The sequence below is a fragment of the Magnolia sinica genome, chromosome 11 (genome assembly GCF_029962835.1).
Source record: "Magnolia sinica isolate HGM2019 chromosome 11, MsV1, whole genome shotgun sequence".
NCBI classification, from domain to species: domain Eukaryota; kingdom Viridiplantae; phylum Streptophyta; class Magnoliopsida; order Magnoliales; family Magnoliaceae; genus Magnolia; species Magnolia sinica.
This window is the reverse complement of record NC_080583.1, coordinates 81,800,024-81,820,393: the sequence shown is the minus strand read 5'-3', so window position 1 is coordinate 81,820,393 and position 20,370 is coordinate 81,800,024. Positions and strand designations below refer to the sequence as shown.

Sequence of the window (20,370 nt, the reverse complement as noted above, 5' to 3'; positions counted from 1 at the left end):
TTGGAAGGTGCTGATCATTGTATTAAAGTAATTATAGTGATGCAATTGATAATCTAATTATTTTAGGATATCATTAGTGGGCCAAGTGTCCAATAAATTAAGTCTAGTGATACACATGTTACACATCCAATTATGGGAATGATTTTAAATGTAATCCAAGGTGAGATTTCAAACCTCCTGATTGAGGGGATTTGAAACCCCCAATTACTTTATGGTGCCAAACAAACCAGGGATTTGAAATCCCCCCAAATCCAAGGTGCCAAACGACCCTTTATGCTGTTTGCCATCCTATTCATGGGCAGGAGGACATTAGCTTGTACCAGTGTAATCAAGAGTCGTTTGGATGCATATGACTCAAACTTGCTCAGGTGTTGGTTGAGTGGTCCATGAATAACTAAGAAATCCAAGCTTTGGTTTTTGCAGAAAATTGAATACTTAGGCGTCCACATGAAATTCCAGAGAACATGGTCCAATATTTGGGAGAATGTGTTCACATTTTAGGACCCAACTTAATTATATGATTTAGATCTTGTGGGATGTGCCGGGATTGAGGCTTTAATAATATTATATTGCTTGTTGATTAAATGACTAAGAAAGCAATCTAAACACCATTTAACCGATCATGGAACTTCTACAACCTCTTCCATGCGTCCTGGGGTCACCGGCAGATGTTCGCATGGAAGGATAAAGAAATCTTTGCTTTTATCAAAGAAACATCTCCTTGCTTCTATCAAGACGACGTCTTCTCTGTTTTATGCTTATTTTGTGAAACTTGTGTTATTCAAGCGCCAAGAACATTGTTCCTCTCTAAAAGAGGGTTTTGCTCGAATATTGAATTTCTGCCTTTTTAAGAGGCACAAACCTAGTTTATTCTCCAAAAGAGCTCTTGGATTGAATATTTCAACCCATTGATCATACAAAACCTAGCTGTGTTCCACAACGTGGGTTCATGGGCTTTTGTTTTTTTATTCCCTGCACTACAAGGCACTCGAATACATGATCTCAGTCGAGCCATTGGTGAACAAAATGTGAGTTGGTTGCCTACCACAACTCATTTAAACGTATTGTAGACCTTGTACTTGGGCCATTGTGCAATGATCCACACCGTTTATATGATATGGGCACTTATAATTGAAACACCGTAGGTATGTAGGCAACAGAATGTGTAAAGGACAGTCCCCAAGTATTTCTGATATTTGAAAATCTGTTTGCTGTATTTAAATTGTAGTAGATCTTTTCATATCAACCATCCATTTTATAATGAGGTGTCTGGTCCATCGGAGTTCTGGAATGAACCCTCATCAAAATGGTCCACCAATGGTGGACTGGATGTCTAAACACATCTCAGTTGGGTAGGCTTCCATCTCAAGTGCTGAGATGCACATCTGCCTGCCAGTGACAGGTTGCTGCAGTAACTTCCTGCTCCGAAGTTGGGTGGAGCCTAGGTCAATCCACCCCATCCATCCGTTTCGAAAACTCAGTGGGCCACATTAGAGGAAACGGTGGTTAGTATGTTTTATATTTTCAATTAATCGCAGAGGGAAGGCAGATGGCAATACATACGAGGTGGACAAGGAAGATTTCAACGGTAGGTATTTCTTGACCTCATTGGACGTGTATATTTGGAAAATTGGCCACAATGGGTCTTTTAATGTGAGGGGGCGTTTTATAAATTATACGTTTGCGGATTGCGTATAGAGTAAACTGTGGGGTCCACAGTGATTTTTCTGTATTTCATCCACTCCATTCATCCATTTTAAAAGATAATTTAGCCCAAAAAATGAAGCCACATAAACAGTGAATAGAAGGTCTGCCGTTGAAAAAATCTTTGGGGCCACCGAAGTTTTGGATCAAGCTTATATTTGTGTTTTCCACATCTATATGGGCCCTAAAGGTTTCAACGGTGGAAATCATTATCGACACTGTTTCATGTGGTATACTTGAACATACTTACATTTTGGGCTCCACCCTTGAAATGAGGTGAAAAAAAGGATGATCGGCGCGGATAATCCACATACATTCACGATGGGGGCAACTGAGTTAAATCAGTAGGCAATCCGATTTCGTTTTATACGGGACGGGATTAGGTGGGATGAAAATGAAAGGAGGGAGTAGTTGGCCTGAGTTAATGGGAGGAGAAAAAGGCGTTCTTGAGAGAAAAATCCACAAGGTAAAACAACAAATAAAAAAAACAAAATAATAGAGAGGAAATAAAAAGCATTTACAACTAAAAAAATAAAATAAAATGGAATATATATATATATATATATATATATATATATATATATATATATATAAGTCAGACAATGCTTTCTAGGCAAATGCATTTCTATCATTTTTTTCAGAGCCCAGTGCATTTCATCCTCCCATTCACACTCAAATTCCTACCAATATGAAAACAAACTACAATAAATGAGTAGATTATTTATTTACTGAAAATAAGAATCTATTATTAAAATAAATAAAATTAAAAGAATTAATGATTTTTTTTTCATAAAATGGGTCCTCAGCACAAGTGCTTAGATTTTCATCAATATAAAAATCAGGTCTCAAAGATTACATGCCATCATAGGACCCAAATCACACACATAATGAAACAAGATCCAGGCCGTCCATCAGGTAGATCCAATCGTTTCAGATCACCAGGCACTAAAATCAGGCCACCCAACTCCTCAAGAGTGCCGCGGTTTAAGAAACAGGTATGCCTGCTTCTAACACCGTGGCCCAGGTAACGAACGGACGGGGCTGAATCTTAGATCATAGCACCCACACAACAGGACCCACAGGACGGACTGCATGGTTTTATATTGGAATTTTGCAGGACATTATTCGCAGCACCTTTGGAATATAGAAGGATGTAGCGACTCAACAGCTCCTGCTACCGAAATTTAAGCCCCCGACCTTTTCTTTTTTCAAAGAAAGGTTGGAAAACCCTAACCCTAAAATGAAAAGGAAAGGGCTCTCCAACAGAAGGCTATTGTATTGTTATTATCTGAGAAAAGTATATGAAGAGAGATAAACGGATGAGAAATAGAGAGAGAGAGAGAGAGAGAGAGAGAGAGAGAGAGATTCACCGTCCCGCCGCTGTGGCTGGTTAAGAGTACTGCTTTCTTGGGTGTGACTATATATATACATGGGGAGATTAGAAATTAGGGTTTCGTTGCGGTTCTTCCAATTAGCCTCCTGTATTTAGATGTATTTACGGGAAACCCCTTTACGCTTCCTCGTCAATGCGTCGGACTCGGGTCTGCTAGACCGAAACATGACCGACGTACTAAATGGACCACGAAAAGGGCCCGACTCACTATCCATCACCCTGTGGACCGACGCAACCCACTAAAAAATCCATGATCCCAGGCCCGAACCTACAGCATGTCTATAATGTAGGCGGTTATAACAAAAGTGACTGTTATGCACTTTTGTCCCTTGTGTATTCTCAAGGGCCTGTTTGGGAGCGTGGATTCGGAAACCCCCTGGATTCGGAACCCCATGGATTGGGGGTCCTTCCAATGTGTTTGGCATTTCGGGGTATGAATCAACTTTAATTCAAAAATACTTATGCATGATATATTTATAGGGGTTTGAATTTAATTACTTAATCAACTTTAATATTCCTAATTAGTAAGATATATATTTTTTGACACTGTGGTTGTGATAAGCCCACTGAAATATATGTTTTGCCTGAAAATGATGAAATTCCAAGTCTCGAATGGACCGCAAGCACAAGATCATGTCTAAATGACTAAGCAACCATTTTTAATTGTTGATTAATATGAACAATGTTTGGACGGTACTGATTTACATGGACAATGTTTGGACAGTACTGATCATCATTAGTGGGCCATGTGCCCAATAGAATGATAGTGTACGGTGACACACATGTTACACTTGCAACTATTGAAACGATTTTAGGTGTAATCCAAGTTCTCATCGTGGATCGCAAACCCCCTCAAAGAGGGGATTAGAAACCTCATGGATTTGAAACCCCTAGTTACTTTATGCCCCTAAACAGTTAGGGGATTGCCAATCCTCTTCAATCCCCTCCAATCCGCAGTGTCAAACTACCCTTAGTTACATTTGATTATTAGAGAATAAAACTTTTGTAAAAATATTATCCATAAAAAAAAATGTTTCAATTTTCACCTTCCTTTACACACAAAAAGCAACTGAATTAGTATGATTAGCCCATTCTACTCTTCTTCTTTTTCTTCTTTTTTTAGGGCCTATTTGATTTGCAGTGGCTGTGTAATTACTCGTGAAATGAGTAATTATTACTATTTCACCCGTTTGAAAATCATTTGAAAATTCACCATACTTTTTACATCGGAAACCGGTTTAAAAGTGTTATTTTAAAATTTTGGACCCCAAGGTGATGTATATGATAAATTCATTCTGTCCAGTCGTTTTAGCACAATATTTTAAGACATGAGTTGAAAAATGAGGCAGATTGAACACTCAAATGGCCCACACCAAAAGAAACAGTGGGCCTAAGAGGTTTTTAATGTTTAGTGTTTGATTTTCTTTTTCTAGTGGCGTAGTCCACTTGAGCTTTAGATATGCCTCGTTTTTTGGCTCTTGTCATAAATTCATCAGGCATAATAGATTAACGGTGTGGATAAGCGACACGTATCACGGTGAGACCCCCAAATATGTTGTGGCGTTCTTGATTTTTGTATCAAAAATGCATGTCATCAAGTCCAACATAGAAAAAAGTGAGGTAAATACTGGGGAAATAATTATTACATATTTTAACAGTATTTCTCGATGAATTGAAAATCAAACAAGCCCAAGGTTATCTTGTTAGTACACAACCCACTTGAGAATTAATACCAAAACCTCAGCATTGAAAGAGGTTATCTTCACCCAATCTAGCACTTGAGCTATGGATCCGTGTGTGCCTATTTTACTCTTCTTTGCACACGGCCCGCCTCAACGATTCTACTGAGGGGTGTAACATATGGCGTATGGAGCCCACCATGATGGGTGTATGACATCAATTTTGTATATCTAATATACTGCCTTATCATAGAACATTAGCACAAAACAAGACATAAAACTTGAGAGCCCGTTTACAGCACCACCTCATGATAGGAGGTCAGCATGAAATGATACATATAAAATTTGAGAGGACCACGTCAAGAAAAGTGAGAACGGGTCAAACATTCTCACTTTCTCAGCTAGCAATTGTCTGATTTTTACAAAAATATATTTCATTCACTTTTTTTTTATTAGTACATTTTCCTAGGAAATTCATTCTCCAGCTTTTCCTCAAAAGACTGGGAAATGGAAAACCTTAAGAACTCAAAATAATAATAATAATAATAAGGCTCACATTGGTAGATGCCTAAAAATGAATTGATCTCATTTTAGTTTCAGTAATTATGAATTGAAGACTTTAAATCTCTAATACACAATGAGTTCTTCCAAATGATGATTATGTACTAGAAATTAAAATTTCAAGGCCTAAAGTGTTTTCCAATCGTAATTTAATCATTCCACAAGATATACTAAGCCGACTTGAAACATAAAAACAAGGGAATGAATTCCCCAGCTAAACAGGGCCTTCTACCTTTCTAGACCACTGATCAAACAGATCTTGCCATCTAGAGTGTCTCCCCCAACAGTGAGTCCCGTTAGATGAACACTCATCGGTAGATAGACGTAGATGGACTATATTATCATCATGGGTACATTGTTCACCTTCCGAATAATGGTCTCCAGATAAAAGCTTTCATGAAGAGATACAATGATCAATATACAATTGAATGAAGTACTAATATTGGTTTCAATGTGGGAGATTCTTGGGGAATTCTGCATCCTCGTTGGGACTCAACAGAGAAGGGTCTGGATTACTACACCTTAGGGCCCACTTCTCAAAATAGGAAATCTTTATATTATGCAACGAGGAGGCTCCTAAACGTCTAAACCCATACACTCTCATCGATCTCAAGCTGCATTTTAAGTCATGGGCAGCTTAGAGAGCAACGAAATTGGGGTGGGTATTGAGCTGCCTGCAAGTGTCCCGTGAGGACAGACATGGGGGCCACCACCCTTTTAAATCTATCCAACCCTTGAGTTTAGTTGCCACCACGTTTGAATCGCAACACGTCCTACAATGGCCAGGACAACAGATCATGATCCGATCCTTCCAAGTCTGTCTCCCTTCCACCTGACTCACAGATAACGCACATGCCGACTTCCGAGGTGCCAAGACCCATTGTCCCAGATAACCTTGTGCGGCCTGATTGAGCTGCCTTGCGGCTCCCAAATAATTTCGACATTGTGGATGTCTACACTTCATTTTTAAACGAGCCTAATTGTTATTTGCACCCTTTTCTTTCACTGTGATCTTTTTTTTATTGTAATAAGAAGAATGGTAAGGGAGTGATATTATTGTAATTACTGTTTATTGTTATTACCATCATGGTCAATCACATATTCAGCAGTCACATAGGTATCAGAAAGGTCATCTTCACACCTCTCCTGGAATGGGACTTCATCGGAGTCGGATCCGGATCGGTCGGTATCCTCGCCGCCTCTCCATTTCCTTTTCATGATTCTGGGTACCACCCGTCTCACTGCCTTGGTTTCCACTTTCGATTCATCCTGGTTTATTCGCTCGAATCGAACCGCACGCACTTTTCTTGCATTCCCGGCCAATATCTGCAAGAATAAAAATCACGGAAGCTGCAGTTAGCTGAATAGTTAAAAGACTGACCATCCAATGATTGGAGAATCCTGCACATATATACACAAATGGTCAAAAATAACATCTTAACAACCATAGTCATTCAAATAGAGAAATTTCTGTAAGATCTTCTCGCAGCAGCCAAACAACTAATGAAGATTTTTTCTTCTTTTTCTTTTTCGATCTACAAACTACTGATAATGGTCACTCAAGGTTTTCCAATATGACTCATAATCAATGGCCAGTGCCACAGTTCAGAAACTCGACTCAACTCGACCCAATGTCCAGATGGGTCGGGTTGACTCAAAGACTCAAAATAGAGTCTTTACATGACTCAATGTTTAATATTTAAATATGAATCCTAGTGGTAGTACTAAATAATTACAATAAAGTAATAGAGATAAAATGGCAAATGAAAACAACAACAGCTACTATGGTGCGTTGGTTGAAGGTCTTGGTTCTATTAGCAAGAGAGGGAGGGACTGTGATGTAGAGCAGGTCGCAGACAGTTTCATGGCCAAGATGGATCAGAAAAGGCCCAGTCGACGACAAAAGTGATCCGGACCGTCAGACCTTAAATCAAGCGTATCTCGCAATCCGGAATGAGTTAATCGACGTACCATATATGATTTTGGGGCAGGACGAGCTACTTTAGCCACCCAACCCTGCTATACCGGGCTAAGCATGCCGAATTTGCGAAATACCGCCAGATCGACGGTCGAATTCCCTTTTTATTTTCATTTTTACTATTTATAGTGAGTTTTAGTCTCAGTATAACTCTTCATCTGTTGGGCTTTAGGAGTTGCGCCCAACATGAAAAGTGCTTAGAATAATTAGAAGAACGTCGTGGTTCAGCCAAATAGAACACTACTATTTTTGGCCGAAAACCATGCGCACTAGTAGACATCACAACCGTCTATAAATAGTAAGTTCACTATTTATAGTAAGTTGCGAATTCTAGGAGTTTTAGTTGTAGTTTAATTTCGAAATTTCTTCCATTGCTTAGTATCCTTATTTAAAGGGTTGTGAACTCATTTATTTAATTCATCAATCAAATTTCGAATTTATTAGAATTTATTTTCCATTTTCATTGCTTGTTCCTCGTGAATTTGAGAAGTCTCCATGAGGAATCCAGAGAAGCTCCGTAGATTTGGAGTAGTTATCTTTGAGGAAGATGGTGCTTGACCTCACCACGTTCATCCCTGCGTCAATTGGTATCAGAGCGAGAATTCCCCTCGGGCCGATGGCAAACAACGAAGGTATGAATCAAAATCTTGTGGACGGTGATCCAGGAATTATTTATCTTTCAGAAAGAATGAAAGCTTTCCATCGAGAGAGTCAGTTGATCATGCAAGGGCTACAGGCAACCCTTGATCATCTGGTGGATGCGCTACTTCCGCCCCGAGCCCTAGGCGATGCTCCACCGACTGTGGTTGTTGTACGGCACAACGCCGATGTCCGTAGAGCACTACCAGTGGTAAATCATAAGGCTACAGCCGGTGTTCGAGTTGTCGGTATCGCTACAAGTTTCGCTGGCCGAAGATAAAGATATAATATCGTTATCGCCGATTACCGAAAATGCAGGGAAAAAGGAGGAAACATGGAGAAAATGGTGAAATTTTTTAGTGAAACTTCAGGACATGCCTAAATACACATATTTACATATTCAGGAATGAAAAAATTGCAAAAAGAATACATTAAATTAAAAGATTCCATTTAATGGGGGCCAAAAGGCATGCGTTGTCGTAAGAAATCACTCAAATAGTAACCAAAATGAGTTTATATAATACAAATCCAGCTGGCATACAATAATTAATACATGTAAAAGTAAATGAACTCAAAGATGTCAAATCAAGGATGGATTAGATTATCCAATCCGTGTGGTATTTGATACTCTGGCTGTGTATGGCACTTGATACCTAGCATTTGAAAATAGTACATGTTGCAAATTCTAACATAATCTAAACCGTGTTTTCGCTTCATCAAGATCTGTGTGACCTAATCGAGAGATTGGATGGCAAAAAAAAAAAACCATTACAATGGCCCTATGAAGTTTTTAATGGTGGGCATTTAATCACCACTGTTTCCCTTCGTGTGGTCCACCTGAGATGCAGTCATGCAAATCTGTCTCATTTTGGACTCATGCCTTAAAATTATCTATCAAAATAAATGGACGACATTGATAAAATATTTATCATTATGATGGCCCCACATAACATCGACCCATCAATCCACAGATACAAACAAGTGACACGTGCACACCGTATAAATCAGTACGCTTATTGTACTGAGTCAGCTGTGTGGCGCCCATTGTGATTTATGTATTTTATCCATCCCATCTGTGTGATCTTATGAACAAGTTGGATGAGAAATAAACATCACTGTGGGCCCAAGAAATGTTTCAACGGTGGAAGTTATTATTCCAATTGTTTCCAATGGTATGGTCCACTTGATCTTTGGGTATGCTTAAATTTTGGTCTCAACCCCTAAAATAAGATGGAAAAACGGATGGACGGCGTGGATAGACCAGATACATTCATGGTGGGCCTAACAGAGTTTACTCAGTACGATAAGAGCATATTGAGTAACTCAGTATGCAATCTGATTTCCTCGTGCAATCTGAGTAACGGTATGGATGGCATGTAAACATCAGTGTCGACCCCAGGGAGGTTTCAACGGTAGGAATTTCCCTAACCACGTTTTCCTTTAGTATAGACCACTTGAGTCTTGGATCCTGGTCACTTTCGGCCTTATATGGTAAAATGAGCTCATAAGGGCCTGTTTGGGAGCGTGGATTTGGAACCCCCTGGATTCGCAACCCCCAGGATTGGAAACCCCCTGGATTGGCAATCCTCTGGGTGTGTTTGGTACCCTTGAGTGTGAATCAACTTTAATTCAAAAATACCTATACATGGTATATTCACGGGGGTTTGAATTTAATTACTAAATCAACTTTAATATCCCCAATTAGTGAGATATATAATTTTTGACACTATGGTTGTGATAAGCCCGCTAAAATATATGTTTTGCGTAAAAGTGATGAAATTCCAAGTCTCAGATGGACTGCAAGCACAAGATCATGTCTGAGTGACTAACCAACGATTTTTAATCGTTGATTGATATGGACAATGTTTGGACGGTGCTAGACAATATTTGGACGGTGCTGATCTACATGAACAATGTTTGGACGGTGCTGATTATCGTTAGTGGGCCATGTGCCTAGTAGAATGATAGTGTACAGTGACATACATTTATACCTGCAACTATTCAAATGATTTTAGGTGTAATCCAAGCTCTCACCTTGGATTACAAACCCCCTCAAAGAGGGGATTGGAAACCCCCTGGATTAGCAATCCCCAGTTGCTTTATGCTGCCAAACAACCCTGGGGATTTGAAACCCCCTCTAATCCCCTCCAATCCCCTCCAATCCAAGGTGCCAAACGACCCCTAAAACAGATGGATGGTATGGATTGCTCACAAACATCACGTTGGCCCCCAAATAGGTTTCTGGCGCAGGAAATCTGTAGAAAAGGCTTTCGAATCGACGTTCGTCCAGTGTAACTCATTGCACCAAACATACTGAGTAAACTCTGTGGGGTCCACCATGATTTTATATATTTTATCCACTCCTTCCATTCATTTTACCATATAATTTTAGGGCTTAAACCCAAAAATAAAGCTTATCCAAAGCTCAAATGGACCACACCACGGCAAACAGTGTGAATTGGATGTCCACCATTGAAAAATTCCTGAGGGCAACAGAAGTTTTGGATCAAGCTTACATTTGTGTTTTCCCTTCATCCATGTATTGTGGTATTATTAAAAGCTGGATAACAAGTAAACATCATTGTGGGCCCTAGCAAGGTTTCAACTGTGGAAATCATTATTCCCATTGTTTCCTTTGGTATGGTCCACTTAAGCTTTGGATATGCTTCAGTTTTGGGCTCAACCATTTAAACGAGCTGCAAAAACTGATGGAGGGTGTGGATAAACCACATACATTCACGATGGGCCCAAAGTCAGGGATCGGATACCCCATTTAAAGATACCGGACGCCGTGGATAGACTAGATACATCACAATGGACCAAACTCCAGGGTAAAAGGGATCAGATTTCCCTACTACAGAGACCGGTCGAAGTCATTTTCGAAGAAAAGAGGGTTCCAGTCCTTCTGGAACCCCAAATCTCCCTGAAATTTCTCCGTTTCCATTGCCATTTTTGAAGAAAGAGGGATCTTGTCCTTCCGGAACTCCAAATCTCCACGATTTTTGTGGATTTCTCGCCGAAAACTGCGTTGAATCTTTATCCATTAGAAGAAAAAGAAAAAGGAAAATGCAATTACGACGCACTACTGTCGATCGATGGAGTGGCCCACCAAAATCTTGGTCCAATTATGCAATCTTCTTCTCTATAGGTACTAAAATGCCTTCTCTCACATAGATTCAAAGATTTTTATTTTTAATTTTTTCTCTCAATTTTTCAGTAGTTACCCGGCATCTGAGGCCCTTTTATCGTTGAAATGTGAATGTATCGACGAAAACCGTGCGATATCCTGCGATATATCACAGGATACAAAGAATCCTTTTTTAAAAAAAATTCCGAGTGATTTCTGGGGGTTTCGTATTGCTTGCATGCGATAATGATATTATCGGCTGATAGTATCGATATTGCGAACACTGCCTACAGTTATCCCGCAATTTCTCGCTGACAACTAGACTTTTCGCAAAAAATCGATAAAATCAGCGATATTAGGAAGGGAAACAAAAAAAGGGAGTTTCGGTGTCGGAACTCCAGCAATACCGAAATTATCGGCGATAATTCGATAATATCGCCGATAATTTAAACACTGGCTACAGCAGATGATTCAAGTTCTAGCGACGAGGACCTAAATGAAGGCTTTGCCCGATGACCAATCCACGAAGGCAATCATCTAGATCAAGCTGAAAGAGACTATCAAGGTAAGGCTGAACATCCTAATTTTAACGGTTTATTACGCATAGAAGATTTCCTCGACTACCTAGCCGAAGAAGAATGATATTTTGATTACATGGACGTGCCAGAGCATAAAAAAGGTGAAATTAATAGCGTTTAAATTAAAATATGGTGCTTCTGCATAAGAATTCCTGTTTAAAATCTTAACGATCATGAAAGTCTTGATATTCAATATTCGACTAGTCTTTGGGTGAACTGACTAGTGAGTTAATTCCGACTTTGTAGGGTTTTTCAAACCATGTTCAGAGTGTAAGAAAAAGTACACCAACATAGCAAACTTGTGAAGAATCACATCAATGGATGATGCATTAGGTCAAATTTTCAGGACTTAACAATGAAGCTACACAATGCATAGCGTGGAGATCTCATTGGACTCCCAAAGTTGGTCGAGTCACCATTGCATGCATGGATAATAAGGCACACTCTCCTTGTACAAGTTAACACCAAACTCTCACTAGGCTGGAAGACTTTTGATTTGAATGGTACAGCCATACAAGCATTGACAGTTTCAAGACTCAAAATTTCATGGGCAGCCACTCATCGACCATAAAGTACTAGTTTGATAGTACTAGTTAACATCTTTGAACTACAATCTCATCATCATCTAAGCCCTGGTCCAAATTAATTGGGGTTGGCTACACAAATCCTGTTCTGCCATTCCACTATCAAAGCCATCTTTGAAATGGTTCCATTAAAATCCTAGGAATCTGGGTGTTGTACTGAGATGTTAATGGCTCCCAATAACTCCAGAAGTTTGTTAATAAATTCCTCACAGAATCCATTTCTGTTTGTTAAGCCCAAAAACCAAGTCCTGCAAACCAACTCCTAAATATGCTAATCAACCTATAATTATAAAGCAACCCATACCAAGCACTGTACACTGTATCAAGGACATTAAACAATAAAAATAATAATAATAATAATCCATGCTAAGGATGGAAATATAGAGCATACCTCAAGTTTAAACATCTGATACCGTTCCTCCTTCCGATCTTGGCGATCGCTTTCTCCATTGGTATACTCACTATTCTCTTCCAGGTTTGCCTTTTCAAGCACCACCTTGATACTCTCACCTGTTCTGGGAATGTATCCAAATGATTCACAGATAAATCCAGATACCGTCTCATACTGGTGACCCTGCAATATGCGTCAGAAAAGAGTAACTATGTGGACCACAGGGATTATGTGCAACAATGATTCCACCACTTCGCCCTTTATTTTGTCCAAAATAGATAGTGGGAAAAAGAGAAGCACAACTGAAATTCATAAAATTTCCACAACAGCGAATGCTGATCTAACACGGTGATTATGAATAAGCATGATAAATATCTCTATTGAGACTCAAGACCAGAAGTCATAATTATAATGTTAAAAATTGTGTATTGTGTGGCTTGTAAAGACCATTTTCATCAGGGGTGTGCTCCGGCAGTACCGGTACACTGTAAACTACAGTGGTGCTGTGAAAAAGTGGGGAACATGATGCATTCAAGACATCCAACTGTCCATCAAATGCGTCGCCATAAGTTGCATCCAGGGCCCAAACATCATGCCAAATGGAAATCCAGGTTAACCACATAGCAAGGGACAAGTTGAGACGACACCCACCCTTGATTTGAGTGGGGGACCCACCGTGTTGTATATACTGAATTCAGGCTGTCCACTCCCTTCATCTGCTCTTGATGAAGGAAAAAAATCGGGTTGTTCTGCAGTCAAGTAGGCCCTGGTGAAAATCAAGGGTGGATGTCCCCTAACACCTTTTCCCATCCTGTGGACCACCAGAGTTTTGGGTCAATCTGATTTTTGGGCGCTGCAGATAAACTGAGGGGACGCATCCAATGGACATGTTGGATGTGATACATACAACATGGGCTCCACATCTGCACAGTACCACTGGAGCACACCTCTTTCAGCTGTTGCCTATTACAGTTTAGATATAAGTATTCATGTGGATCAGAGCTAATGGAACTCATCATTGTCTATGTTGTTCCTGAGATGTAGAGAGTGGAACCCGCTTGATGCACAGGGCTGGCAAGATGGAACAAAAACTGATGGCAGCCAACTACATGTGCACAGCAGTGGTTGCAGCCAATGAGACCTTCCCTATAATTGTCAACATCATGCAACTTTCAACTAGAGCTTTTTCAAAGGGATAAGCGCAGGGCCATTGATTGGCTGGGACTTGGAAAGCAAAATCAAACCTTTGAATAGGACCAGCCCGACTGGTTCGGACCCACCCAGTTCAAAGTCTGGGCCAAATATAATCCCAGGACTGTTTGACAGACCCAGATCAGTACCTCTCGATTGGTGACTCTATATGGATGAGGAGATATTTGGAAATTGTGTGTATGGGTGTTTTTTCATCAAACAAATCATTTGTCTATGATTGTAACTGATATGTACTCAAGCAATGGAAACTGTTTACCGGGGCTGACTAAAACTCATGGTAACCAAACATATGTTAAAAAAATAGTTGTTGTAGGGCCATGAGGCCTTGCAACAGGAATTGCCAAAACCATCCAACTTTCTCCTAGAGTTTGTTCAGAAGAATGAGCATAGGACTTCAATGGGGTGGGACTGGGTGAAGAAAAATCAAATTTTTTAATAGGGTGGGGCCGAAGCCAAGCCCAGGACCAGCCCTAGTTCAGACACTTTCAATTTGTGAATCTACGTGAATAAGAACATACATGGAAATTGTGTCTCACGTAGAATGAGACTCGTGCATAACATGCAACTCATATGCACAAGGGATAAGATAGAAAATATTACAGAAGCTAACACAACTAGTATTGGCAAAGATGTATTTTGGGAAAACATCAAATACATAAATTAATTATCATAAGAAGAACAAGTAAACAGTTCACTAAGTAAATCCCAGTGTAACAATTTGGTATGAACCATCTCCATGTTATTACAATGTCAAGTGGCCATATAGGGTGCCCATCCTTTTGCAGTGGATGAAATAGGAAATTAACTGCAGGAGTCATAACTATCCAATATCCAATTTTGTAATAGTGATGTTACATGATGCAGTAATTGTGATTAAGAGTCCATTCAGTACTAAATGGGATCATTTAACACTGTAACCATTTATCTAACCAAATGAATAGTATTTTCATGAGAATCATCATTGCTGAAAGGAAAAAAAGAAAAAGGAATTACCATCATCATTAAATAGTATCATCATGAGAAACATGTTATTGTTTATTTAACCAATTGAGTGAAATTTCTCTCAGAATGCAGTCAATGAATTGCACTGCTTTTGAGTTAATGAAGTCTGATAATGGGCAATTTATAGGAAAAGTGTAACCCAAAACTTAACTCAATAATGACCTCCAGTAAGACAAACCTTGAGTAAACATCATAAGAAAGAAAAGACCAATGAAAGAAAAATGGAGAGGAAGATGTCTCTAAGCCAAAGTGAGTTGATAGATGGTTGGCCAGAACCACCTTAAAAACTGAATGTTAATTTTCAATGGATGAGAACATTAAACTTGTTCTGAGGGGATGGATAGGGGATGGATACACAATTTCCACATTAAGAAAGAAGAAACATTAAACTTGTTCCCATGGGAAATGGATACACACCACACTTGAGTGTAAATTTGTCCAGCGAAATGGATGTTGGAAAAAAATATATTGAAACAAATGACAAATAAAGGTATAAAAATAAAAATAAAAAATCAGCTCTTCATGAAGGGAAAAATTACAAACCTCTGGCATTTTGATATTTAGATCTTCTGAGAGCTGGTCAATCGATGTATTTGCATCCACATCAAATATCCCATCAGCTCGCATCACAACATAGCCAGTTTTCTTCTGGATCTCCTCCTGTTACATATCAAAGCATATGAGAACATAATTAAATCAAAAGATATGAATCATCATCATCATCATCGTCATCACCATCCAAGCCTTATCCCAGCCAAGTGGGGTTGGCAAAACAAATCCGCTTCTGCTATTTCGCTCTATGAAGGACCATATTCTCAGTTAAACCACAGGATGAAATCCAGCATATCAATAACCCATTAATAATAATGAAAACCAATAGGCAAAAAGGCCATGCCTTCGAAACAGATGCATTGTAATGGTATTAGTTAGCCAGAATGGAAATCAGGAGCTACCAGCTTATGCAAATACTAGTTTCAAATTCAAGCACCAACAGACTATAACAAAGAGTGGGAGCCTTATATCATATGTAAAATTATACAGTACAATAGTTCACGGGTGGAGAAGAACTCAGTGAATACAAAAGCTGTAACTGAATTGTATTCCAACATTATTGCGAGGTTTGGGCGAGCAGCCATCACCGTGGGTTTGCTACCTAAAGGTGTGGGTTCGACTTCCCTCCTCGGCATTACCCGATACACGTGGTTGTAGGTGATTGTGTGTATCCGCAGGGAATAGTCTCGCCTCAAAAGGGGCAGAGGCACCGTGTCTTCAAAAAAAAAAAAACATTTTGCATCTGAGCATATGAGCAAGGGATGACAGAGAGTCCCTAAGATCCAGAGAAATGGCCTGAACATATGATAGACATTATTCCAACATTATTGCATCTGAACATATGAGCAAGGGAGAGTTTGTGTTGGCTCTCCGCTTTGTCCTTCATCTGGGATAGATCAATGATAGATCTCCTGCTTTGAACAGGCAGCATCGGCACTTTCTGCATCCCAATTAATAGATAGACCAAAATCAAGGTATGTGATCCATTTATGATTTTAGGGTTTTCATTATTGTATTCTACATGGAGTTCCATAAGGCTAATAAAATCCATCGTTTTCTATTTAGAAAAAATTTGCTTCCTCATTTCAAAATTCCTAACAAAGCAATATGGAGAATGCTTGCTTTCAATATTCTTCAGGGTATTTTGACAGAGGAATGATAGAATCTTTGATGATAAAGTTTCTCCTCAGTTTGTCCCTCAACAGGGGATATTGCCTTTGTCATTAGAATTGGCTCGTGTTGCTGGAAATTTTATGTTATTTCAATGGATTCATTGCAAGGGATTAGAATTCAATTGTTTTTGGTTAGTTGGTCAAGGTTGTTCTTGCTTGTAGTTTTTTGGGTTTTTTGGATTTGTTTCTTAGGTTTTTCTTTTCTTTTTTCCTTTTTAGTAGCATTAAGTAACGAGGAGGTCACCCCAAACCTAGTCTCATGCTTCCTGTTGTATTCTTCACCTCATGCCCTCTATCTACACAATCTTCTTGTGTTGATGGCAGATTGGCAGTTGAACGAGCATATCCATGAGCCAAGATTAGAAAATACACGTTGGTTGGTGACAGCCATCATTGATGCCTTGGTTGCGGCAAAATGATTACCTTTGATTCATAAATAGGTTATCAATGGGCCGGGCTCAGGCCGAGAGAGTGTTATTGAAGCCTAATCCGCATAATGACACTTAGGCCTTACCCCAACCCAAGCCCGTGTCAGCCCTAAACATAAGGAGCCAAGCCCAAGCCTGGCCAGCTGGAACAATGGTAAGCCCAAGCAGGTCCGGCTCAAGCCCTACCTGTGCGATTTCAGAGAAATTACAGGTTCTGCTCATTACCAAATCATAAGCTGTCATGGTTTGATGATCAAATGGGACCCACTATGCACACAGGATTCCTAGAGAATCTTCTAGACTGGTTACTCTTTGATTAATGGCCGACAGACAAACTTAAGAAGAAAATCAATTATCTACATTCCAAAAATAAAAAATAAAAATCTAGTCATTAGAAGGGATGAGGAACCAAGGATCCTCCAATATATGTGATTTTCTGCACATCCCCATCAACAATGTGTCCATCCAATAAATGATTTGGATGAATTGATCCCAAAATGGTTGAGCCCTGCTCACATGTTGCAGCGAGAAGAAGGCACTCAAGCCCCTGCAAGGGGCTGGAGATAGATACATCGAGAGGGGTGTGTCCATGGGGTAGTGGGTCAGAAGAAAAAAAGAATTAGGCTATTCATCCAGAGGCATATATTCATATATTACAACTAAATACAAAAATGCCCCTCATTAGTTGCTCAGTTATAAGAGCATATTTGTCTTAAAGTTAATCATGATTAACGTGGGCCAATGGGCTTCAGAAAACAGCCCAATTAATAAACAGGCTAAATTCCAGTCCTGAACCCATCCCTTGAGCCCAAAAGAGAATTGAGCTCTACGCATGGATGTAAATATGTCAGAAAGAAAACTACTACAATAATAAATGAGGTCTAGAAGTGTGGCAATCAAATTCAAGACACGAAAGCTTGAAAAAGGAAATCCAATATACCTTTGAATCATTTTCATCAAAGATCTCCCCAACAATTTCTTCAACAACATCTTCTAATGTCACCAGCTGCTCCACAGTTTTGCAAAACACAGAGTTGGCTAACGTTTTGGCAGTAGGAAAAAACTGACAATTCCATAAAAAAGCATGGCATATTATTGCAGATGCAATAGATACAACAACACAGATTCATACTAAACACCCGTGAAGTAAAACTAACAATTGAATGAGATGAATTTTAATAATCAAAGGTCACTGCCATAATAGATACAAGGTTTCCAAGAAAACCACTCAGTTATTCTCTCCCTAATCAAATGACGGCATTTAGAAAGCAAATCTCCATGTTCATAGAAGATTTCAAGCATCACATGATCAATCATTTTTTAGTTCACTATTAAAAGCATACTAAAGCTTCATGGAAGAAAGAAATATGAAAAGTAATAGCTGCAATTCAGTGAATAAGCATGTGATTTGAAGCTGAGAGACGTGCTTTATGACAGCATCTTGAAGCACCACAAGAAAAAGAACACTCATGCGGTAGACATCTCATGTCTCACTGCAACTGTTTCCCACAGATATTCCGTAAAGAAAAGATGAACTCCTGGTGGTTATTAATGATCAAAAGTTTGCAATTACAAAGTCCTCTGCATGTAGAGCACAAACCATAATTAGTTACTTGGAAAAAATAGGAAAGCCAACACGAGTTGGAACTACTTACAGATAGAAAACTACCTCAAAAAGGCAACTAATTATTAAACCGACCATCAAATCTCTGTAAATAACAACCCCATTCTTTTATAACTCACATGGTTTTTCTTTTTGCATCGGTTGTAGATTAGATTTCCATGCGGTTTCCATAATCCTGTTTTATACCTAATTAGCTTAATCTAGGCAAATCAGTGACCGGAAAAGCTAGTGACATTGACTCTGAAGGCCTGGAGCTCTAAAAGCACATCCAGAAAACTCGATGAATCCAAACAGACACCTGGGAATAAATTTCCATTTATCCATGTGGCTGCCTCAGCCTCCCCCAGTTGGAAAGAAAAAAGAGCTCATGTGAATTCATTTCAGCAAATCTCCAGGCGGGACAAAAAAATAGCTTGTGGATATGGACTAAATTAAGCATTAGAACGAGACAGACCTAAAGGCACAGCGTTCTTGCAGAAACAGAACTGAAAGTAAAAGAGACAATAAATTCTTACTATGGACATACGAAAAAAATGTAAAATGCCATTACGAAATGCAATAACAAGCTCTATTAGAACAATGTGAACAGCATAAATGTTACAGATAATAGGCTACATAGGCAGAGATTGAAAACTAGAAGAAAAGAGAATCGAGAGAGATTAACTTCTCTGCAATATTTTTTTCCAAGACATCCTAATTATTAATCAATATTCAGGATCACAGAACCATGGAATTGGTCAGAATTGACAACCAGAGTATACGATACAAAGCCCTGGTAGGATCCTATCATTCTTCCTGTGGCAAGGGGATCCACATGATCATAAATTTCCGAAATGGGAAGCAAATAGTGAACCAAAATGTCCATGCTTATGCAGTAAACCAGAAAGATAAATTGAAAAGTTTCCAACAGTGTGCATTTTACCAGACTCAGGGAAATGTGAATGCTGCGAATCACCTGCCAAGGGATTCACTAAAAAGCAAGGAACTCCAACATAGCTTTGCAAAGCATGAAGGGAAAGCAGGAGGGATTCCGAAGCAAGTGAGGAAGAGTGTGTTTTAAATGTTAGCAAGTGCAAAAGAATGGGAAGCAGGAGTGGGCGCAATGAGGCTAAATACTCTACAGATACGCATGCACGCGCGCGCATTCATGGATATTGGAGACAGCTAACAGTTATCTTTCCTAAGATGTCGATGCATGTCCAACATGCCAACCTGTCAAGTCTTTGTGATGCAGGATCATTCGACCTCCTACTTTCTTGTCCATCCTCCTAAAAACCAAGCTAAGAAAGCAAGATTTTGATGCCTGTTTCTCCCCATGTAAAAGTTCTGGCAGTCAACCAGAGTAGGTACCAGTTTTATTACAAAAAGCAGTACTTGGACAAAGTTGTTCACTACTTTTCTATGTTAAAAAATATCAATGAGGCAACAGTATTAAAATAGTTAACACCCAAAATCACATAACCAGTAACATGAACAGCTTTTGAACTTCATGAGCATTGTTAAAGAAAATGTGAAGGATGTAAACATACTCCCACAGTTCCACCATATTCATTTAGAACAATAGCCATATGAACCTTCCTGATGCGGAACTCTCTCAGCAGATTCCACACGGACATTGAATCTGTGATATCATCCGAATTTCATCATTCATTTTGAAAAAAAAAAAAGAGCTTTATTGAAAATTATAATGTAAAAGTGCAATATGGCAGTCTTTCAGCATAATATGAGGCAGGGTAACCATCTGTT

General features: G+C 39.3%; 1 protein-coding gene and 2 non-coding genes across 5 annotated transcripts in view; all 3 read right to left on the bottom strand.

The window, feature by feature from the left end:
* Positions 1 to 2,296: 2,296 nt before the first annotated feature.
* Positions 2,297 to 2,369, bottom strand: LOC131219831 (small nucleolar RNA snoR118). The gene has a single exon (XR_009158473.1). It is a non-coding gene; the product is annotated as a small nucleolar RNA snoR118 (small nucleolar RNA).
* Positions 2,370 to 2,502: 133 nt separating this feature from the next.
* On the bottom strand, positions 2,503 to 2,574 carry LOC131219823 (small nucleolar RNA R66). The gene has a single exon (XR_009158467.1). It is a non-coding gene; the product is annotated as a small nucleolar RNA R66 (small nucleolar RNA).
* A 3,822-nt stretch (positions 2,575 to 6,396) lies between these two features.
* The window catches only part of LOC131219501 (putative DUF21 domain-containing protein At3g13070, chloroplastic), a 34,436-nt gene continuing 20,462 nt past the window's right edge, over positions 6,397 to 20,370 (bottom strand). For all 3 annotated transcript variants that reach the window (XM_058214668.1, XM_058214669.1, XM_058214667.1), the window contains 5 exons: positions 20,154 to 20,245; positions 17,941 to 18,006; positions 15,392 to 15,508; positions 12,635 to 12,817; positions 6,397 to 6,663 (listed from right to left, as the gene is read on the bottom strand). In XM_058214668.1, the coding sequence (XP_058070651.1) occupies positions 6,400 to 6,663; positions 12,635 to 12,817; positions 15,392 to 15,508; positions 17,941 to 18,006; positions 20,154 to 20,245 (722 nt within the window). In that variant the 3' untranslated portion in view covers positions 6,397 to 6,399. The remainder of the gene's footprint in view (positions 6,664 to 12,634; positions 12,818 to 15,391; positions 15,509 to 17,940; positions 18,007 to 20,153; positions 20,246 to 20,370) is intronic.